The 22,874-nt window shown below is 46.3% G+C and overlaps 1 protein-coding gene across 9 annotated transcripts in view; it reads left to right on the top strand.

The window, feature by feature from the left end:
• The window catches only part of PRRC2B (proline rich coiled-coil 2B), a 49,406-nt gene that overhangs the window by 10,888 nt on the left and 15,644 nt on the right, over positions 1-22,874 (top strand). For 6 of the 9 annotated variants that reach the window (XM_086625419.1, XM_086625422.1, XM_086625423.1 and 3 more), the window contains exons 2-17: positions 3,008-3,175; positions 4,144-4,321; positions 4,543-4,645; positions 5,649-5,721; positions 8,514-8,657; positions 9,299-9,540; positions 9,974-10,095; positions 10,560-10,702; positions 11,323-11,413; positions 11,829-12,021; positions 12,403-12,718; positions 13,394-13,581; positions 16,116-16,323; positions 17,099-17,318; positions 17,954-20,020; positions 21,854-22,053. In XM_086625419.1, the coding sequence (XP_086481545.1) occupies positions 3,061-3,175; positions 4,144-4,321; positions 4,543-4,645; positions 5,649-5,721; positions 8,514-8,657; positions 9,299-9,540; positions 9,974-10,095; positions 10,560-10,702; positions 11,323-11,413; positions 11,829-12,021; positions 12,403-12,718; positions 13,394-13,581; positions 16,116-16,323; positions 17,099-17,318; positions 17,954-20,020; positions 21,854-22,053 (4,603 nt within the window). In that variant the 5' untranslated portion in view covers positions 3,008-3,060. Of the gene's footprint in view, positions 1-3,007; positions 3,176-4,143; positions 4,322-4,542; positions 4,646-5,648; positions 5,722-8,513; positions 8,658-9,298; positions 9,541-9,973; positions 10,096-10,559; positions 10,703-11,322; positions 11,414-11,828; positions 12,022-12,402; positions 12,719-13,393; positions 13,585-16,115; positions 16,324-17,098; positions 17,319-17,953; positions 20,021-21,853; positions 22,054-22,874 lie in introns of all 9 variants that reach the window. The other 3 variants (XM_086625420.1, XM_086625424.1, XM_086625421.1) reach the window with 3 other exon arrangements.

Below are 22,874 nucleotides of genomic sequence, written 5' to 3' on the forward strand. Positions count from 1 at the left end.
CAGAGGCTTTGCCGAGGCTGTTAGTTTTCAGTTGTCAGCATCGGCATGAGCCTTCTGGTTTTAGCTCTCCTAATAATAAGTGTGCAGACTGGCAGTTTGATCCTTAATGAACTTAATTTTTATCAGAAATGTCTTTGCTCTGCAAGACTGGAAGGCCTTGATGATCCCTGCCTGGATTCCCTGTTTAACTGTGTGTTGGGAAAATAGTCCAGTGTTGCGACAGCCTTGGGAGGCTCTGTGGCCTTTCTGAAGTGCTGGGGGTGACCTGGGTGCTGGGTGATCCCCCTTGGTCACTACACCCATGGCCTAGCTCAGACCTGCAGCTGGCTGCTCTCAGGAGGGACAGGCAGCGAGGTCCTGCCTGCGGGATGGCTCCCACTGGGCTCAGCATCTCTGGGACCATATGGAAAGTGCCTCACCTCTCCTTGGACTTGTTTTCCCCTTTGGAGTGCAGTGTGATCCATAGCGTACAAACAAAGCTGTGTTTCACGTTTTCAGCTTCAAAGCGTTGGAGGAGTTCAAAGTACACATGAATTTGACTTTTCCAGACAGCAGTTGGGGCTGGCCCAGAAAGTTTGACAAGGGGCTTTATCCTGGCATGTCTCCAGCTTCTCTGCTCTGAAGTGGTTGTTTATTCCTCCCGCATCCTTTTAATGATATAAGATGTAATCAAGAGGCAGCTGAGACCCAGTTACATAACTGGTTGTCAGGGTTTCTCTTTGGCAGCGTTACCCTTCGTGTTGTTTGCGTGCTGACTTTCAGGAACTTGGGGATTTTCTGTTAACCGGCTCACTCCTGAACCTGATGTGGTAGTTTTTTGGTTGGTTGTTTTTTTTTTTTCCCCTAATGCCTACTAATTTTATCTGGTTTAAGTTTTCTAAACCTCAAAGTGAATTTTATTGCTTGGGATTGTGTGAGGTTGGTGCAGGATTGATGTGATTTGGATAGACCCCGAGCCAGGCTCCCTCTGCAAGGCTGGATATACCTGTAAAAGCAGGTGGCTGTGCTCTTGCCAGCACAGCTGAGGGCTGGTGTGCGGCACCCTCTGCTCTTCTCTCTAGTCAAGGCCTCCCCACAACTCTGCCAGTTCAAACAGATCATTGTTCTCAGTCCAGCTTCTACTTCCCTGCCAAGTCTGTGCTAATCAGTGTTTTTTCTCCCTTTCTCTTTTATGTCTGTCCTACTAATAAAATACGGTGGAAATGGGCAAGTGAGGGAGGAGCTGTTGTTTTCTTTGGCACATGGTGACCATCTGAGCATAGATGGAACCAGACTGGAGCCGAAGATCTGTTTGCTACTCTGCAGGAAAAGGTGCCTGAAGAATGCTGGCCAACCCGGTTGCCTCCGCAAGCCTTCGTGCTGCAGCCCTACGTGGTGGTCCACCAAAGGTGGCTGCGTGGGGCTTCCTGTGGAGCCTGTTGTTTTTCCTGAGCATCCTTAGGATGTTGTTACTGAGTGACAGAACATACTTTTCTTCCTCTATCCCCAGCCATGCTGCTTTCTGCCTAGCACACAGCTTCTTGCTCCTGCTGGGCCCGATTTAAATCCTGCAATGCGAGAATGAACGCTGCATGGTGCCAGGTTTGTTGGTCAGAAACTTGCCTCCTGGCAGCAGCCTTCAGATGGGCTTTACTCGGCTGGTTGCAGATCGCAGTGCATTCTCAAACTGGCTGTATCTAACATATTTTGTGATTTGTGCTTTATTTTGTACATAATGCGTGATGGAGTAATCTTCTTACCTGGAAATCATGTTTGATAAGGCATTGCTGGTGGAAGTTGTAGCCTCTGGTCAGATTATTTCAGACAGAGTGATTTCGGACTGTTGGAAACATGGTTTCAGCTGGATGAGTTTCAGAAAGGGTAAAGGGTGGGAAGGTTGGATATCTGTAGCGCTTTGTTACTCCAACACGGAGTTGCAAACCTAAGAGGGGACCTAGCAGATGGTGTAACAAAACCGCCAGCAGTTTTAGGCTTGAAGTGGAGGCTTTACAACAAGAAATCTGGATGTCTCAATTATGTGTGAAAAGGTTAGGTTAAGCTCCTAGATTTGAGAAAACTTAGAATGATAATTATGCTTGAAAAAATGGAAAAGTCCTGTGAAAGTAAGCAGTTTTTTTTTTCCCTGAGATAAACGTTTACCTGTAGTGTGTATGTTTGTCCTAGGCTCCTAGAGCCAAAAAGTGAAAGCAAAAAGACTGCCTGTGTGTAGGGTGTTAATTACAGCGTGTTGTGCTAGCAAAGATCAGAGTGAAAAAATTAACAAACCACAGCCACTGTGAAGAGTATATTTATAGCTAAAAATGATGTTGAAGGTGCCAGCAACGGATAAAACATAATCTATTTTTATAAAGTGTTTTGAGGATTCACAGAAGAACTGCTGAACCCACAGGTTTAAGAGTCTGAACCTGTTTCATCTGAGCAGTTTTTTGAACTGTCTAACTCTCTCATGGCCAGCAGATGGGAAAAGGAAATTTGAAGAAATAGCTAGCCTTCAGGTGATGTTTTCATAGCATTTATTGCTGGTACGAGTCATTAGCTGTGGCCAGTGTGGAACCATAATCCTAAAATTACAAATCTGGCTACCAGTGCTTCAGTGGGAAACCTGATGGTAAATTCCAGTGTGGGATAAGATGCAGTGCTTTTCTGTCGTTTATGTTTAGGAATCCTTGTGCATAGCTGCTTATTGTTAGACTTACTCTTTTAAAGCAAGGACTGTGTTGACCACTCTCTCCTGTATTCTCATACTTAAAGCAGCTCACCGCTTTCAGCACTGGAGTGGCAGGAAAAAAATGATGTTTTGAGAAGTGTATTCCTGCAGTTCTTTTCGTTTGGTTTATGAATCTTAAATTGTACAAGCTTCTTGTGACTACAGAGGAGAGGGATAAAACCTCGAGCAGTGTCTGCTCGCTGGATATCTGCAGGTCCAGCAGTTGTGCATGTTTTGCTTTTTACTTGTCTGTGGCTAAATAATCCATTTGACATTTCCCTGGTTCTCTTCCATTAAAAGGCAGATCGGGAGCGGCGCAGAGAAATTTCCTTACTAGATGACATTTCATCGCAATGTCCGATCGTTTGGGGCAAATAACCAAGGGAAAGGATGGGAAAAGCAAGTACTCGACTCTCAGCCTGTTTGATAAGTATAAAGGAAAGTCAATAGAAGCTATCAGAACTACAGGTAAGAAATGCTTTCAGAAAGCTCCTTTGGTGTCTTCCAAGAGTGATGTTGCAGAGCTAATTCAGGTTGTTGGCCCTGTGGGTAGGATGCCCAGTGAGAAACAGCTGGGCTGCAGAGCTGTTTGTGCTGGTGTCTAAGCCTGTGTTTTGTTAGGACTTCAAGGAAAATGTCTGCGGTTCTTTGTGCTGCTGTTGTTGTAGGGACATAGAGGAATTATGGCAAAACAGCTGGGGGACTGTTGGCCCTTTTGTTTAGCCTGTGTCCTTGCTGCGAAGTGGTCAGGTTGCAAACTTGAGTGAAAGCCTTACTGGGGCCTTAGGCTGTACCAAGACAGGGCAGTTCAGCTGACTGAAGTGCCTTAAATTGATCAGACCTTGTATGAGGTGAGAGTCAAGAACTGAAGGCCTCTAGGAAAGAACCTGAGTTAGTTTTGCAGTGGAGATGCGACCAGAAATGGATGTTGGGGACAAAAAAAATAGAAGCTACCTGGACTGGCTATGGATGTAGTGTGGAAGTAGAAGACCAAAGGAAATAAAATACCATCTTAATAAATGTGATCTGTTGGGTAGAGCTAGAAAATCTAGACCTCAGGACTCCTGGACTAAGAGGTGGACTTGGGTGACCGTTTCCCCAAGCTGTGAAAGGCTGATGCTCCTTCTCCGTGGTGAAATGAAAGAGGAGTATCTGCACAGGTAGCTAAAAGACTCTGTGGGCATTTTCTGTTAGGGAGAATTATTTCTCTCTCCTTGCCAACTGTTGTAGAAGGCTGCCTGTTAGCCAGCTGCTACTGCAGACGGCTGCTTCACTGTGGTCCTGTGGGAAATGGCCTGTGTGTTGGCATAGCAGCAGTGGTGCTGCTTGTCCTACAGTTCTGTTGGGACTATACCCAGCCACAGTATGCTAATTAAGGTTCCTTTCCTAGCAGGATATAGCCCTCTTAAGACCTGCTGTTGTTCCTTTCTCACTAGTTATTCCTAGACATGGCTTACAGAGTCTTGGGAAAGTTGCTGCTGCCCGGCGCATGCCACCTCCTGCAAACTTGCCTAGCTTGAAGTCAGAGAACAAAGGAAACGACCCCAACATCATTATAGTACCCAAGGACGGTACAGGATGGGCAAACAAGCAGGATCAGCCAGACCAAAAGAGGTAGGTAGAACTATTCTTTGCTAAGTTTTGTCAGGTAAGCAGCAGCAACTGTGCACTGCTGTGCACAGTGTTGGACCCTACCGTGATCAGTTCTCTGTTGTCAGTGCCGGTGTAGAGCCAATGTTAAATTGATCTTTTAGCAGTTGCTATATTGACAGAGTTGCCTGTCTGTCTTCTTGCCTTCCTCCCCCTTTGATCTCACCTCTGCTGTCTCTTTCCAGTTCCAGTGCGACGGCTGCACAGCTGCAGGAGTCGCTGCCGCAGCAGGGTTTGCAGAAATCTGTCTCCAATTTACAGAAGCCGACACAGTCAATCAGTCAGGAGGTAGGTGCAAGCGGTCTCTGTGAATGCCACCCTGCTTCCCTTGTCCCCAAACAGCTTCAGGGTTTTCTTTAATTGTCTGTGTTGCCTTGCACAAGTAAGAATCAGCAGAGTCCAATTTACACCACAGCTCCTGTATAATCAATTCTTGTAGAATCGACTGTCTTGACTCCCAAGTTACTGTGCCCCAGGAATGCTGTGCTGCAGTTAGAGTATAACTCTGTGCACGTTACCTCTACCTTTCAGGTGTGTGCGGGAGGTCTAGCTTCAATCTAGAAAGAATGGCTGGAATGTGGGATGGCTGGTTAGCACTTCTAAACTATTTTACTTTGGGTCTAATTCAAGTGTCGCTTGGTGACAACAGATCCAGTTCTTGTTCCCAGCCTGATGAGACTTGATAAGAAGAGATCTGGTCATATGGGAGAAGTAGCCAGTGTCAGGACCTGAAAAAGCTACTGGCAAATAAGAAAGCTTCCCCAGAGAGTGCAAGGACTCAGCCCCTCTGTGCTGCAGATTTCATACTTTCAGTTTAAAAAACTTGCCCAGCCCTTGAGGTTCAGGGAAATCAGGACAAGAGTTATATTTTGAAGAGGAGAAGAATGGTTAATGGGTGAGAAAGTAGCCTTCAAGCTGAGGTGTAGCATGGAACAAATCTAGAGGATGAAGCGGGATCATTTGGGAAAATGCAACAGAACAAAGAAAAAGCTTGATTAGAGGGAGGAAAGCAAGAGGAATGGTTTGAGGAAATACATGGTGAAGGTGAGCAGAGGAGAGATGAGAGGCAGGGCAGAGAAGAGAATTTTTACTGTAGCATCGTAGTACACTGGAGTGAGGAGCAGCTAACTTCAGCCCCAACAAGAAGCTGGGGAGACCTGTGGTATCCTGTGTCATCTGGGTGATCTAGATGGTCTGAACCGTAGCAGGTGCCAGCCAGGAAATGAGAAACAGTCATGAGACTTCACTGATCTGTGAGTGTTGGGCTTGTTTTTTGTCATTTTTTTTTCAGAGTACAAATTCAGTGCCAGGTGGACCAAAGTCATGGGCACAGCTGAATGGAAAGCCAGCAGGACAAGACGGTGGTGAGTATGATAAACAGAAATGGAGCTGGGTATGTGCCTACTTCTCCCAGAGAGGCGTGAGAGGGAATAGACTTCATTTCTTCCTGCCCTCCCTGTCTAGACTGGTGTGAAATGGGACACAGCTGTCTTGATTACAGTGCAGTGAGACCATATGAGTCTTGTTTTCAGTCTCTGTATTGTGTTGGCTGGAATGATGAAACTATCTGTTCAGGTCTGCCAGTGCAAGACATAGCTTGAACAGAACGTGTCCGATTGCTGCCTTTAACCAGAGTGATTTGTGCACATGGGAAGCTGCAGGGAGTTCTGGGAGATGAAGGTTTTGAAGGAGAGGGAAGCATTTGCCCCCCTCATAAACATATTCCATCAGCCCAGAGCATTGTGTAATGAAGGTGCAGAAAACAGTGGAAGAGGTGAGGGGCTTGGTTTAGAAGAAAAGAAGAAAGGAGGAGAGAGGACATCAGAGACTGGAAATGCCTAGGCATCTCCATGGCTAGTAGCATGGGGAGCTTCACCTAATTAGGTGGTCAAAAGTGAGGCTGTAATGATAATACTCAGGGAGGCTGCACACAGCATCCTTGGTCCAAGGGTATTACAGTATCAGTGGGTGGAAGTGGCATTGAAGCAGGATGCACTTGCTTACACATTGGCTGAGGCCTTTCTATCAAGTTTCCCTGAGTAACTGTGCTGCCAATGGCTTTTGCTGACTGAGGATCCTAAAGCAGTGTTAACATAAATTGGAAGTTTGGTTGTCTTCAGATGCATTCATCTCTGCATAGGAGGTGGTTTCCAGCTGCACTGAGTACTGCCGTTAAAACTGTAGTGAGAGTAACAGCTCAGTTCTACTGTTTTAATGTCAACAGACCTGGAGTCATTCATTTCTTGAGTGAAATTGCAGAGAGATTTGAAAGAATTGAGACAGCTGCAGATTGCAGAAAAGGAGGGGACAAGCTTATCCTGAATTATATGAGTCCCTTAATGAGAGGGTCCTTCTCAAAGGCTAAATGTTAAAGCAGAGATTTGTGGTTGCCTCAGATTGATGACCAGTGCAAAGACTGTGTCTTGTTTGGTTAATTGGTACTTTTTTGAAACTTGCTGTGTGGACCTCCTGTGCAGTCGTTTTGAAATCTGATCATCTAACAATATTCTTAAAGATTTTTTGAAAACTCATTCTAGGTCACACTTATCAATATAGAGTTCTCAACCCAAGAAAAGAGTTGCATATGTGGCTAAGAGCAGCTTAATTAGAAGGTAATTTAATCACAGAAGCATCAGAAATCTGGCTTAAAGGACTTCTTTGGCCATCCCATCCTCGCACCTCTTCTCCAGTGGCATTGAACAATTGCTTTTCCTTCTAAGCTAATACAGCAGTTTCTAATGTTGTCAACAAAGAGGAAAGCCTTTTGCTTTTTGCTCTCTTTTAGGTATTACTGATGTGAAATCTTTTTTGGAGGGCATATCCTGAAGAAATGTGGTCTATTAAATTAATTATGAAATGCTCCATGCCTGTGTCTTCTGTATAAGGGTCGTTTGGAGGAAAAAAAAAGATGCACCAGACTTTTATCAGTGTGGTGCTGCTGCCTAGGGTTAGAGCACAAATTGTTAATGCCTGCACATTAAGAGTCATCACATTGTGCAGCCTTACCTGGGGGGTGGAAGACTCCCCTGAAAGACACTTACATGTTGTTAATATTCTCGTTCACTAGAATAATGCAGTAGAAAATCAGAACTCTCAGCACATCTCAGATATTTTGTGGTGTATTTGAGAAATGTCCTTCTTGTGTATTCTATCTGTCCAAAACATGTAAAGATGTTATGTGCAGCTTGCAGTGTCTTCCCTGGAAGTCTTCAGAAGGGAGGTCGTGTGTGGTGTGCAAGTTCCAGAAAGTGAAAAAGACTTAAGCCCATTTTTCTTGACTCTTCAGGGCAAGGAAGGATAGAGATAGATGAGACTCTTATGTCAGGTCTTCAGTACTCGTTGCTGTTGCTTCTAACATGGTAATTCTAAAATGCCCTTTTTAAAAAGACCATTAGCTAAGTAACACCAAGAAACAGTTCTCAGAGAAGCAATTTTTTTAATGTTTAGTAGTGCAGTCATGGTGACAATTTCCTTTTATTCAGTGTTATCTTGCCAACAGATTTAGGAGAATTGCTGTGGTTTTTTCTCCAGTCACTGGCATATCTTTAGAATGGACAGAAAGCTGTCATTCTAGGGTGGCTAATGACTCAGCAAGACACTTTGCCAACGACTAGAAATGAACCTGGTGCGATCTGGCCAGTGATCTGCATCTTAAAAATGCTGCAGCAGGGAGAAGAGTGGGGTATAGCATACAGCACTCGGTCCTTGTCTGTGATCTTTCACTGCGTATATTGCCAGAAACCTTAAGAATAAACTTCCCTGGTAGAGTGAGATCTGAGCAGAAAGACCCTGAATAGAAATGTCAAATACTTGATAACTTGACATATCATCCATAAGCAATCTCTCAAAATTTGTATTTCTGCCTCAGTCTGAATTTTGTACTTTACAAAGAGAAAGTTCAATCCGACTTCATTGAACATGACAATTTAAATTAAGATCCCAAGTTAAGAGTGTGGGAGTACTGGATGAGGACATGTGGTGTTGTGTTGGTGACAAAGTGTTTTGGATGTGAACTGAGGTGCTGGTATGATAGTAATTTGGGTTTAAATATGCTGGAGGCCCAGATTCTCAGGAAACGCATTTTCAGGCTGATCTCTTAAGGGAGTTGAAAGAGTGAAAAGATCTTTTCTGAGTCCCACGCTTATTTGTCTGACAGGTTCAAGGGCCTCAAGCCGACTGTTATCCTTCTCTCCCGAGGAATTTCCGACGCTGAAAGCAGCTGGCGAGCAGGACAAGGTTGGCAAAGAAAAGGGCGCCTTAGATCCGTCGTATGGGCCAGGACCAAGCCTCCGCCCCCAGAGTAAGTGAAGGATTGTGTCTTTCTGCCTTATCCCAGCTCATAAGCCCGTAGACTGTGTTTTGGGCACAGGGATGCCAGTTCACAGTAACATCAGATATTCCAACCTTACATGTCCTTCTGTCTTTTTATGAGCATTCAGGCTGCTTAGCGAGTGACCACAGATTTGCGTGTAGTGCTGATGTTCTGTGGTCCAGACAGCCAAGTGTGGACTGTCATCTACTACTTTTTTAACAAAAATTACTGTGTGATGTTGCAAAGCAGGCCTGTTGCCGCTGGGCTAGGAGAGTCACAAGTGAAATGAGTGAGTGGTGTAATGTGGCTTCTCTTTGAGTGTTTGTGCGTGATCAAATTGGCCTTAATTCTGCAGGGTAAGGACTGTGGAGAATGGGGAGCAGAGTTGGTTGAAATTTAGGCTTATTGACAAATAGGGACACCATGGGTGCAGCAGTTGCTTGGTAATAGCTGATGCTGCTAGTCTCTTAGGAATATAAATGCATTTGGAAATTTTCCTTGGTCCCTGATGTTTTTCTACATGCTTAGTGTAGTTACAGCTTGACCAGAGTATTTGAGTTTCAAGACTTTCTAACAGAGCGACTGTCTTCATTTCCAAATGTTAACATAATTATTACCTCATTTACCAGATGTCACCAGTTGGAGGGAGGGCGGTGGGAGGAACATAACCTCTGCCACATCTCTGACCGCCTCCCCTGCTGAGCTGGGCAGCAAGACCTCTAGCACCGGAGACGGAGCCCCCTCCTCAGTGAGTGCCAGCGATCCAAAGGAGCCGTCTCTCCGCCCAGCTCAGCCTGTCCGCAAAGGGGCTTCGCAGTTCATGGGAAATGTCTACCAACCACCCACATACCATGACATGCTACCTGCTTTTGTAAGTTGCCCTTTCCCCACAGCTGTGTAATGTCCTTACTTCTTATGTGGGGTGGGGGAGTTACCTGTTTTCTGGACTCTTTGGTTGGTTCGTAGGGCTTGCTCAGGGATCCTTTTCTTGATCTAATTCTTAGTTTCCTAAGAATTAGGAAACTAATTCTTAGTTTCTTAGTAATTCTAATTCTTAGTAAACTAGCGTTTACCCTTTTGTGCTAGAATAGTGTAGCACAGCCTTGCTCAGCCCAAGGAAAAGTTGCTGCTTTCCCTCTAGAGCTGGAGAGGGTAACCATTAGCACATGGCCTATTAGGCAGCCAGACGTGAAATGTTTGTATTCCCTGTGTGCGGATGCAGCTACCTTGCTCGTTGTAGCCTAATCTGGGTAAGCCTTCTAGTGAGGAGGAGGAACAGACTATTCTGCTTTGTATTATTCCAGATGTGTCCACAGCAGCCATCTGAGACCCCTGCATCGCTGGACCGAGGGTCTTTCCCCCTTCCTCAGCTTCGGCTTGAGCCCCGGGTACCTTTCAGGCAATACCAGATGAATGACCAGGATGGGTAAGGCTGCCATGACTGTCCCACTTGAGAGGAAGGTTCAGGGTGTGACATGAACCTTAAACTATGCAAGAATTTGGACCAAGGATCCAGTTGCGTGGGTGAAGCTGCAAGCAGCCACAGAGAAAAACCTGTTTTTTACCCAAAGAAGCAGTGCTTTGCTCCAACTACAGCAGCATCTGAAATGTTGCAGAACTGTAGGCACTGTGTGTCCAAAGAACAGGTGGACATGAGAAGTAGTTGTATGTGATCCTAGACTAGAAGGGTTGTAGCTTTGATTTATAAGCCCTAGGAAGTGAGTACTAGGTAGACAAGGGAAGGAAACTTTGCTGGACAGGGAGAGAAACTTGAAGCCCTTGTATATAAGTGCATGGTAGAAGAGGACTGATTTCACTGTTATGAACTCAGCTCTGCATTCTTTTCTTTATTGTTTACTTTTCTAACCATTGATTTGTATGTCCCTGTAGAAAAGAGAACAGGCTCAACCTGTCTCGCCCAACACGTCCAGTTCGGCAACAAGTAGAGAGAGCACCTCGGCCCACCATTATCAATGCAGAGAACCTGAAGGGGCTGGATGAACTAGACACTGATGCAGATGATGGATGGGCAGGTAAAGTGCTTCCATTCTCCAGCTTCAGGCAGCAACTTGGGAGGTGAAGCAAAGTGGTTACTCCTCCCTGAAGCATGAAATAGCCAGGATATTCTGGTGGCTCTGTTTCACTGCTACAGAAGGGAGGAGGAGAAGCAGAGGGTGTTCTGTGTAGTTGTGAAATTGCTGTTGGTGTAAATGATGACACAATGGATCCTTCTGATCCTTCCATCACATTATGCTCAAGGAACCGGATCTGAAGACTCCTGAAATCTGAAAACACCAAACAGTAGGAGGATAGCAGTATGGATGCTGGGAAGAAGAGTTAGTCCTACCTTTTCAATCATGGTGTTCAGAATCCAGTTACTCACAGTCTAGCTTGGTGGCTGTCTTGTTATTTGCAGCCCCTGTTCCCAGACTGCTTGCTGCTCCTCTTCTTTGACCAGCCCAGCTGTTTAGCAGTGTGAGTCCACTCTACTCGCATCATTTCCAGTACCTGTGGTGGACGTTCAGCTTTCCAAGTAGCTTATGCCAAGCCTGTGTGTTTTCTGGTTTAGTGCCAGAGAGGGGATAAGCTTTATAAGGACAAGGGACCTGTTTCTTGCCTCTCATACATCCCTTCCTCAATCCTGCCTTCGTAGGTATTCATGATGAAGTGGATTACTCTGAGAAACTGAAGTTTAGTGAAGATGAGGAAGAGGAAGAAACTCTTAAAGATGGACGACAGAAGTGGTGAGAAGTGACTGTATTCGCACCTACATTTGTCTCCCTGAAAGTAAACAGTACCATGATCTTTTAAAAACTTGTTCTGAATGTTGAGGCGTGATCCCTCTGATTAATACTGTGGCTTTGATTCCACTGGCCATTGTTCGAGTGGGCGTGAGGGATGTGCATGAGCCTTGGAGCTGAGTGCCGGGATGCCAGGCTTTTTTCCTCCTCGCCTTTCTGTGTCTCGTTTATTTTGCTGCACGATAGTCGTGTTAATCCTTATGCACCTTAAGGGGAAAAGCACATTGCTTATTCTGGTGTTTTTTTGGGGTTTGGGTCTTTCTTTCTGTTACAGTCAGTTGTCTTTGCCACTTGGTAAGACTGCAAGTGCTTTTTGAGGCAAGTTGCAAATGTAATAGCAAAGCTGTTTATACGACAGGAACAGCTGGGATCCCAGAAGGCAGCGACAGTTGTCCCTGAGCTCTGCAGACAGTGCAGATGTCAAACACACCTTGGAGGAAGGAAAGAATTGGGGCGACTCAGTTGGCTTGTCCCGGTCAGTCCGGAAAGTGCAGGATTCACAGCAGCCTCCAAGGAAGGTGAATGGCTGGAGCTCTGCATCCGAATACCAGGTAGGTTGAACTCATGTGAGTGGGCTTGTGCTGCTGGATGCGACACATCACTGGCCTTAAGAGGCCAATTTGAAATTTTGTTGAAAACAGGATGCTGATGACTTTTTGAATTTTTTGTTTATATCCATCTGGAGAGGAATTCATCTGCATAGCACTCTGACTAGAGAAAAGAAATTGAAACTGGTCCAGAGCAGTGGGGTTGTCAGTGAGAAAATGGAGCTCTTGAACTGGGTAGCAATAACTCCCACCAAAACGAGGATTCGTGTGCGTGAGGATAGAGGGGAGGGAGTCAGGAGGGAACTTTGTCAGTGTGGGGTGCAAAGCTCAAGATGCAGGAAGTGTTTGGGTTATGCTTATTGAGGACTGTGTTTCATTTGGCAGAAGCCCGCACTGGGAAGTGTTCTCAGACAGCAGTCTGTTGAGGATAAAGAAGAAAAGGTGCCACTGAGACAGAAGTTTGTGCACTCGGAGATCTCGGAGGCTGTCGAGAGAGCCAGGAGGCGACGAGAGGAGGAGGAGCGGCGAGCCAGGGAGGAGCGTCTGGCAGCCTGTGCTGCAAAGCTGAAGCAACTTGATCAGAAATGCAAACTGGCTCAGAAGAGTGGAGAGACCCCGAAACACACGGAGAATGAAGAGCTGCGACCTCCAAGCACAGAGAAAAACACTGTGCAAGAGAATGGTCATGCTTTCCGTAGAGGTACAGAAACATTGCCTGACTCACCTTGTAAAAACTGCTTTTTTGCTATTGTGCCGATCTCTTACCTGAAGTGTGGGGTAGTTCCTGGGAGGGAACGTTCAGAGGGTTCTTCAGTTGCACTTGAGAACAGCTGCTTCACATATTCTGCAGAGTATTTTGGATTGGTGATGAAGCTCCATTAAAAAAAATAAATCCTATTAAAACAAACGCAAACTTCTTTGGTTGCCTTTATGCTCAGTCAGCTGTGATAGCAGAGACCTTATTAGAACGGGCCTCTTGATCTTCTCATGATTGGATGATGATATTAAGAAAGTGCTCATGGGCCACAGATCAGAAGATCGGTTATCAGTGAGTGCTGGCAGATTTAACGAGTAACGGGGGTTTCCGTTTCACTTTGCACTTGCTTTGCCCTTACCCGCTTCCCCCCAGTGCTTAAGCAGAACAGTGATGACAGAGGGATGTCTTAAAACTTATCACTAAAACAAGATGGATAAAGCCCTTGAGCTGTCAAGGCAAATCAAGGAGTTTGTGTATGAGGTGCTATGTGTGATTATAATCAAGTTGAACCACGTAACGCAGTCGGGACATGCCCATACTGGTGTGTTGTGGTGTGGTGATGCACATGCAGGCCTTGCCATGAGCAGGGTTCGTTAAGGCTTATTTTTTTCTCCGCAGCAACCCCCGAGTTACACACACAGGATGTCTCTGGCTATCTGGAAGAGGAGGCTCCTGCCCCAGCAGCAGCAGCCCAAAGCAGCAGTGAGGAGGAGCTCAGAGAAGCTCCCTCCCCAGCACAGGAATTCAACAAATACCAGAAGTCTCTTCCCCCGCGATTCCAGAGGCAGCAGCAGCAACAACAGCAGGTAGTAGGTGTGACACTCCCACCCCTCTTCCTTTAGACCCCCCACCAAACCGTTGTGTTTGCTTGGTTCTCAACACCATCAGCACCAACTAACCAGCTGTCTTTGGGCTGAGAGGTGATAAATGGGAGTTTTACCCTGGCCTTTTTCAGTGCTTTTGATCACAGATGTATCCTGTCTGACAGGGGTAAAATAGCTCTGTGTAGGTCACATGAATTTTACGTGCACCCTGTGATTCTGGAGCTGTTGTGATTAGGGCTTTCTGTGGCTGTGGGGAGGCGTGGGCAGGCCAGGTTTGTCGCTCGCCTGGGAGGAAAAGAGACACTGCTGTCAGAAGCGTTGGCTTGTCTCGCACGGTTGTCTGGATGTTCATGCTCCTGACGACGTGAAATCTTATACTGTGGTTTGTAGCAGAGCTCTGGTTTGCAAATGTGTGTATGCAGGAGACACTGGGATGTTCTTCCCATGTCCAAAGTCAAGAGACCAAGAGAGGCTACCTTAGTACTTGCTCTAGGCTGGATTCGATGAAGTCCCCAATGCCTTTGGCTGGCGGTGAACCTGGTGAACATCTGTTCTTATTCCCTGGCCAAAGATGAGCGCCACTGTCCTCCAGCACTGCTGCAGTGACAGCTGAATGTACAGGCAAAGGCAGAGGAAAACCTTTGGGGATCAGCTGTTTCCGTTTCACTTGGCACTTGCTTTGCCCTTACCCTGTTAGGTACGAGCAGCCATTTGCTTGCTGGGGCAAACTTTGCTTAGGTTGGCAGGTGATTGGACTCTGCTTCTGGGCTGAACGTGAGAGTTGTGAAGTGGCACACTTCTCGTTCCACCTCCTGCCTTTGCAGAGAGGTGATCCTCTACATCGGCTTGCGTCTTCTACCTGCCCACCCTTTTTTCTGTGAGGCTCTTTCAAATCCGTGTTTTCTTTGCACCATAAATACATTTGGTCTTAGCTGTTTCGTTTTTGTTTCAATGAAAGCTCTGTTCTGGGGCTCTGAGAGGCCAGCCTGAACTGCTTTATATATATCTTGTGTCTTTCCCAGCCTTACAGTGCTGTGTGAGCCATACATATTGTTCAGTTGTTCTTCCAGATGCGGTGAGCCTCCTTAGGGCAGCAGAGTCAAAGCAAGGGACAGAATATCCAGGCTTGAGATAATGCAGAGTTAATTGCTGTTCTTCATAGAATAACCACTTGAAATGTGATATAATCAAAGCTGCTGCAAACCTTAGTGAAGAGCTCACATTTGGCTTTTGCTTGGGAGCTCAGTAATTGCTCATTTATGGATGTTCCCCTGTGCTTGTTACTGGGCAGTTGACATTTTCATGATTCAAATGTACAGGAGCAAAAGCTGCTAATGTTGCTCTTTAAAAGAGATGCTCTTAAACTAAAAGTGGATGTCTTTGCCGTCATGCTAATAATACCACAGGTCATTGCTACTGGAAGAACATGAAATTTTCATTTTATTTTCTCTTATCCTCTGTCATTAGTATATATGAGGCAGTTTGTATCTTGGCTGGCTTGCGTTGCTGCTTTGGTAGCAATGGTTCCATGCAAAGAGCAAAATAAAAAATAGTGTTGATATCATTAATGAAATATTTCCCCCAAGGTATTTGAGTGCTAGATAACTCGGATATAATCTTTGCATTTATCTGAGTTTCTTTCTTGCCATAATGATGTGTCAGGTTCAGATGTGGGGGTGTCTCTCTTGCTCTGCAGTAGGGAATTGGCTTTTTATAAAACAGTTACAATGTCTGACACCGTTGTAAGCTTAGTGAGGAAAGAGCCTGGAAAGTTTGACAGGTAAATAGATGTATTTCATGTTAATTGGAGCTGTTTACATTTTGAAAGTTCTCTTCAGTCACAAAGCTCCCTTCAAATATTGGTTCTTCCTGGACCTTTAGCAAAAGTTAAATGTCAAATCAGATTAGCATCATGACAGTCCTCAACTAAAGGAAGATGGACTGGCCATGTGGGAGATGGGGCACAACCCAAAGGTGTCAGCCCGTCTCTGGAGGATGCACAGGAAATACTATAAAATATTAATAGCTCTCTTAATTGAGTTTAGGTTGTTCTTATCTGATCTGTTTGGCTAACATGAGTAAAACTAATATATGTGCACACTAAATAACTTATATTTGCACTTCCTCCAAAGAGCAACATCATCTAAGTATGTGGTTCCCATTAGGAAATTGTGTTTCCTAATTGGACAGGAAGCTGTCTCGTGTCTCATAGAAGCATTAAGAAAATGCAAAGTCCCTTCTTGAAGCTGATCCCTTGCAATTAGCCATGAAGCGTGGCGCATAGTGGTGTGAGATTCTGGTTGCAACATACTCTGGCTGTTCTGGGTATTTGGAGAATAACAACTGTGATGTTCCCAGTTGGTAGTGAATCACCCTTATCTGCTATACCATCTCATCTGATCTGTTTTTCAGCACTTAACATGTGGAATGTGTTTTCCTTTGTCTTCTGGCCAGTTTAAGTGTGATTCCTGGCACTGTGACCATTCATGTCAAATGACCCATCCTCTTCCCTGCAGGAGCAGCTGTACAAGATGCAGCACTGGCAGCAGCAGCCAGTTTATCCTCCCCCCTCCCATTCCCATCCCCAACGGACATTCTACCCACCGCATCCCCAGATGCTTGGCTTTGATCCTCGCTGGATGATGATGCCCTCTTATATGGACCCTCGCATGGCCCAGAGTCGTACCCCTGTGGATTTCTACCCTTCAGCCCTTCACCCTTCAGGTAAGATGTTTTCATTATTTCCCTTTATCGTGGCTGTTGAATTGGTCCATATCTGGAAGGTTACTGCAACTGTTTCTCAGACCTAGGACTTTGGAATTGGTTTTCCAGATTGTAGAATGCAAGGAGTGCATTACAGTCTTAGAGCCTTTGAAAGTGCTGAGATGCTTAGTGTCCTGAGGATTGGTCAGTCTTGTGTTTTCTGCCCAGTGTGGAGGGGACACTTGAGCTGTTGAGATGGTTATGGCTCTGCTGATTTGCTGTGCCTCACCCATCTTACTTCTGTGCTGACTTTGCATCCTGGCTGGCTGTGATTTACCTTGCCCCTTGGAGGAGAAGAATCAGTTTGGGAGTTACTCTAATCATGTGAAATCTTAATAAAACCTCTTCAAGAAACACGTTGGAAAAATCCTGCAGTTCTGAGCTGTGTACTCCTAGCACCTTCCTACCTTGTTACTGATCCTCAGAGGTGTGAATATAAACCTCAGGATGTATGAATCATTCCCTTGAGTTTGTGGCTTGTTTTCACACACCTGATTGCTTCCAAGCCAGTGATGGTGTGCAATGTTCTGTGCAGGCTGGGCTCTGAAAAGCTGTGTCACCTTCTGTGTCAGTCCGGGTGTATTTCCCAAGCACAGACTCCTCTCTATCAGAAAGATTTCCATGGCTGCAGTCACCTGCTGCCCTGGAAGGAAGAGGAGTCAAGCTAGCTGTGGATTGTTAATTCTTCTTGGCTATGAGATCCTAGTGTTAATGGTATGAACTCTGTTGTGACTAGGAATTATGAAGCCCATCATTCAGCAGGACTCCATTGGTGGCAGCAACTGTCGGTCTGAAGATCCAAACTGTCAGGCAGGGCAGGTGGAAAGGAAGACTGCTCCCTTGGACACTGTGCCAGTGTGGGGCCAGGAGAGCTACACATCTCTGCAGAGCAAAGGCTACTCCCTGTCCCATCAAAAACAAGCTGACAACATGAGCATGCAGGGACTGCATGCCAGGTGAGTGCAGAACTCCTGTGTCTTTATGCATGCTGTGAAGGGACGTGCTGCCGTAAGTCATCTTTTCCTGAAAAGCAAGAGTAGAGTTGAGCTAAAAGGTGTCTCTGAACAGGCCAAAGTACTGATCTGCTAGTACCCTTACCGTGTTGACTGTTTATGTCGTGGAGGTGCTTAAAGACTGAGCTGTTCAGAGTTTTTCTATGTGATGCCTGTCAAGGCTGATCAGCTTGGAGAGCCTCTTCAGTAGGAGAGGCACTTGTCACCTTCATGGGCAGGTGCAGAAAACAATGAGTCAAAAATTCTGATACTTTCTACTTTGCCTCCTAATTCTTGAGGACTTTCTGAAACCAATTCCTTGTTTTCAGATCTCCACGTATGTTGGAGGCTGAATCTCCCTTTATTTCTTAAGCTTGCTGCCCATCATAGGAACTACTTTCTTTATCATCCATTGATTTGACAAACTGGGCAGTACAGTCCAGCAGATCTGCCCTGCATTCAGGTATTTATAGACTCATTGCCTCATGGTTTAGAAGAAATACCAATTTATTTGTTTCCACCTCTTGTTCCCAGCCTGGGCCCTTGGAGATGTGCTGTGCTCTGCATTAGCTGATTTCATTTGTTTGTTTCCTTCTCAGGAATGACAGTTACTCTGCTTCTCCTGGAAGGCCGGAGAGTTTGAGCACCCAGCGAGATCTCTTTGAGGAGAGAGGGGAGGAGTACTTGAATGCTTTTGACAAGAAGGCCCAAGCAGACTTTGACAGCTGCCTGTCTTCTCAGAGGATAGGCCAAGATCTCTTGTTTCAGCATCAGGAGTCTGTGCAGGAAACCTGTCCTGCTGGCAACCGCCATGCAAACTTGAGGTGTTCACCCCTAGAGCCTGATTTTATCCAAGCGGAGAAGAAGCCTGAATATAATGGCTGGGATATCAGCCACCATCAGAAACCTGCGGAGACTGCAGCAGAAGTTGCTGAAGAAGTGCCCAGGGATGAGCAGTCATTTGGTGCTGACCCATGGAAGAAAGAAGGAGCTAATACCAAACAGCCCAATGAAGAGACGACAGAGTGGGCTCCTGAGAACCGGAACACCAGTAGTCAGCACCAGGAGCAAATGGGGAGGACGCGGCGATCAGGCCCGATCAAAAAACCAGTCCTGAAAGCCCTTAAGGTGGAAGAGAAGGAGAAGGAGATGGAGAAGGTTAAACTGGAGGGAGAGGACACCTCGCGCCCACTGAAGGAGAAGGCAGCTGTCCAGAAAGTAGAAAATGAGTCAGACGATTCTGCAGCCTTACCGAACTCTACACGTTACCTGCTGGATGACAAAGGTTCTTCCCAAGCCAGCCTTGCCCGAGAAGCTGAGAAATCCCAAGAGGAAGAGGAGGAAGAAGAAGAGGAGGAAGAGAAGCCAGAAAGAACTTGGGAGAACAAACTGTCCAGAGAATCTGGTGATCTCCCTCCCACGAAAAGAAACAACTGGATCTTCATTGATGAGGAACAAGCCTTTGGTGGGAGAGGTCAAGGGCGTGGGCGAGGAAGAGGCTTCAGAGAGTTCACTTTCAGAGGCCGAGGCACTGTTGTGGGCAGCCGGGGTGCCTATAACAACCAGCGGAGCAGCCGAGGGCGAGGGCTTCGGGAGTTCAACCAGCCAGAGGACTTCCCCAGAGGCAAGCCAAGGCGCCGGATTGCGAGCGAAACACACAGTGAAGGGTCGGAATATGAGGAGCTCCCCAAGCGTCGCCGACAGAGAGGCTCGGAAAACAGCAATGAAGGCTCTGTGCTGGACAGGGAGGATAGCGATTTGAAAAAGGGAGACTTCAAAGAGTCTTGGAGGTCCAACAAGATCTATTCAGATGATCACAGTAGTCTGGATCCGAAGATGAGGGCTCCGAGAGCTTTCGGGAGATCACTGCCACCAAGACTGAGCAACTCTGGCTATGGGCGAAGGGGTTTCATGGGTAAGGAGCCCGCCCAGTGGCAAGGCAGGAGTGGGGGAGCAGGGTGGCAGGAGTACAGCCACACCTCTCCATCAGATACTTTTGGGAGCAGGCAGCAGTCTGACAGGGACTACATTCAGGATTCTTATAAACACGTGGATTCCTTCTCCAGCCGGGTTTTTGATGAGAGTCATCTGGATGACAAAAGGCACTTTTTCCAGGAGGATTACTCAGCAGATCAGGAGAACATAGAGAACAGGCCGTTCAGGAGGCGACGTCCGCCCCGCCAAGACAAGCCACCACGTTTCAGACGCCTCAGGCAAGAGAGGGAATCGGTCGGCCAGTGGAATCCTGAGGAGGGAAGCCCCAACCTGCTGCCCAGCCAGTGGCCTGGAAGACCCAAGCTGCCCACCGCAGAGAAGAGCAGTATCTCAGGCAGACGGTCTCCTGAGTTATCCTACCAGAACTCATCGGACCATGCCAACGAGGAGTGGGAGACAGCATCTGAAAGCAGCGACTTCAGCGAGCGGCGGGAGAGGCGAGATGGAGTTTCAGAAAGCGAAGGCCAGCTGGAGGGTGGCCTCGGAAGTGGGAACTTGGGAGAAAAGAGGGAGCTAGCGAAGAGGAGCTTCTCGAGCCAAAGGCCGCTTGTTGACAGACAGAGCCGCAAGGCCGAGCCAGCAGGGTTTGCGGAGCAGTCCGTCAGGACTGGCGTAGGAGCAGCTTCCAGATACGAGAGCCAGCAGAATGGGACACTGATAAAAAGCAAAAGGTAAAGTTGCATTCTGATGTACATCTGATCAGTATCTGATACACAGGTATTGGAGGAGTGATGAAGGGCTGGACTGTAGATGAGGAGCTGTTGGCTGTTCATTCTCATCTAGCACAGGTGACTTCTAGTACCATTTATCCAACCTTATGACGTCCAAGGGTTTCATCATTGTCTGTTTTATAACTGTTTGATGCCTTTAGAATTATAGAATGGTTTGAGGTGGAAGGGACCTTAAAGATCATCTAGTTCCAGCCCCCATGCAGGGATGCCTTCCACTACACCAGGTTGCTCAAAGCCTCATCCAACCTGGCCTTGAACATTTCCAGGGATGGGGCATCCACAACTTCTCTGGGCAACCTGTTCCAGTGTTCCACCACCCTCATTGTAAAAAACTTCTTCCTTCTACCTAATCTAAATCTACTCTCTTTCAGTTTGAAGCTATTGCCCTGTATGCTATCACTTTGCTTCCATGCTGGGAATCCAGATTTATGGAAGTTGCTGAGACACTGTGGGCATGACATGTGCTGCTCTTTACCTTAGTTTCGGGCCAAGACAACTCTCCGATCTCTGGGCTGCCTCTCACTAGAGGCATGAAAGTTAATTAAGGAAATCTTGGTCCTTAACTCTGAACCATCTGTGTTCCTTCCTCTCCTATCATGGGTCCCCAGTTGAGTGCAGCAGAGCACAGAAGTGAGGGTTAGGTTTTCCTGGGATGAGTTGCTGTGAGCTGCGCAGGGTGACTCGCTAACCTGGATTCCCAGCAGTGTGGTTGTGGCATGAGCGCAGTGTGTGACATCGCCAGTCCTGGCTTTGCCTGAGCAAATATTGTCTTAGACCTTAGTGGAGACCGGTGATGCATGGCAAGCAGCGCTGTGGGTTCCTAGCCTGGTGAGAGGAGTTCCTCCTGAGAGAATTTTAAGACAACGCTAGGAATTACGTATTTCCTTGCAAGTGCCTTGTGAAAAATCTGATGATTGACTGGATGCTGGGTTAGGTGGGCCTGGATCCTGGACCAGTTTGACAGCTCCCTTGTTACCCTTTTCCTTTAACAGGAACAGAAGAGAGACTTGTGCAGCTGCATTGTATTGGGTTTAAAGCACTGATAAATAGGCAACTTGGTCTTTGTTTTCTGTCCTCTTGTGGCCCATCTGCCCAACTCCTGGATGTAGTAACTAATACTAGTTTATATGGAAATAAGGGAGAGGAGAGCTGATGTCTGGTAAGATGCATGCAGGTAGAGGGAAAAGGTAAGGGAAGAGGGAAGCTTACCCCCCACCTTCTCCTTTAACCATGCCTCTTTTGTGAATTGAATGCTTGGGAGTGATGTGTGGATGGTGGTCAAATGGGGAAAAAAATCCGGGAGAAACAAAATAGGAAAATAATACTCTTTTTTTTTTTTTTTTTTTCCCCCCAATGTCATCAGCCTCTCCTCATCTCCCTTCCTGTCACCTGATGCTAGCCAACAAAGGTGTGTTAATTGGAAAGAGGAGCAGGGGAGCTGTTAGAGCAGTGTCATGGGAGGGTAGGAGACACTGCACAGAAGCACAGAGCCCTCCTTGTAGGGACAAGCTAGGGTGTTAGCTTTGTTGCAGAGCCAGCGTGTTGGTTGACTCAGAAGTACAGGTATTGTTCTGTTTCCATCCCGCTTTCCCAGTAACGTCCTTGTAATGGGCTGTGTGCTCAGAAATTAATGTCTGCTTTAGTTGAGCAAAGGCTAGGGAAGGATGAGATGCGATTAGAAACCTGGCAAAATATAGTCTGTGTGTTTTCTTTTTGATACTTTTACTCATCTTCTAGTGACAAATCTAATTCCTTTCCCTTCTTTCCTTGTAGATCTCCAGAAGAAGCAGGGGGCCTTGGCAACACCAGTGGTGGGAGCAGCCACTCCATTTACAGCTTGGATAGGGCTTCCCATGCTAACTCGGAAAGTGCAGAGGGGCCAGGTAAAAAGCCGGAGAAGGAGCCCAAATCAGCTGCGCAAAGAGCAAGTGAGAAGGGGGAGGCCTTGTCACAGTTTGAGCTGAGTTATGGAAGTGAGTGTCTTAATTAATTAGTTTCTTTTAAGGGATGACATGTTGTGGCTGACTTCAAGCCAGGCTGAGTCAATCCAGTGTAGTGTTAAATATCAGGTTAGATTAACTTCCATTTATTTACACAAACAAGAAATATCAGTGTATCTAAATAGGGAAAACTTGGAAGACAAAAGATGGTTTTAAATTTTAAACCCAAACTTTCAGCCAGATCTGACAAGTCTTTCTAATGTTTCTTCTATGGGAAGTTTGGTTTTAGGGAGAAATGAGACTTTTCCATATTTCTATCTAAGGTGTTAAATTTTGAGCCCAAAATACCTTACGTCGTGTGAAGGAAGTTGAAAGAGCATGTAGAGTGGGGAATTTGAGTCTAAGCTCTTAGCAAGGAAGCAAGAAATGAGAATCTCTGAAACCATTGGCCATGACTCAGCTTCTGCTCTTTGTAGAGCTGAGGTTTTATATCCAGAGGTGATGGGTGTGTTTTCAAAAGTACCTGTGCCTGCTTTGTCCTTGCTAATATCTGAAAAGGTGTGAGGCTTGTTTCAACTGATACTACACCTAAAGTTACCCAAGATAGCACATGGCTCACATTCCTGAGCTCTCCCAGCTGGAGCATGCTCATCTTGAGGCAGAGGAGAGCAAAGGCCTGCAGGATAAAGTGACCAGTAGATGTCAACAGACTACCCTGGCTTAAGCTTGGCAGCAGTGCTGCTGGCTGAACTTGTTTCCCTGTAGCACGGATCTTATTTGGAATGTGTACTTTAAATTACTCCAGTTATAAAGCTTTATATGCATATGCACATACACTTTTTTTTCCCCCATAC

The sequence above is a fragment of the Tauraco erythrolophus genome, chromosome 22 (assembly GCF_009769465.1).
Source record: "Tauraco erythrolophus isolate bTauEry1 chromosome 22, bTauEry1.pri, whole genome shotgun sequence".
Classification (NCBI taxonomy): domain Eukaryota; kingdom Metazoa; phylum Chordata; class Aves; order Musophagiformes; family Musophagidae; genus Tauraco; species Tauraco erythrolophus.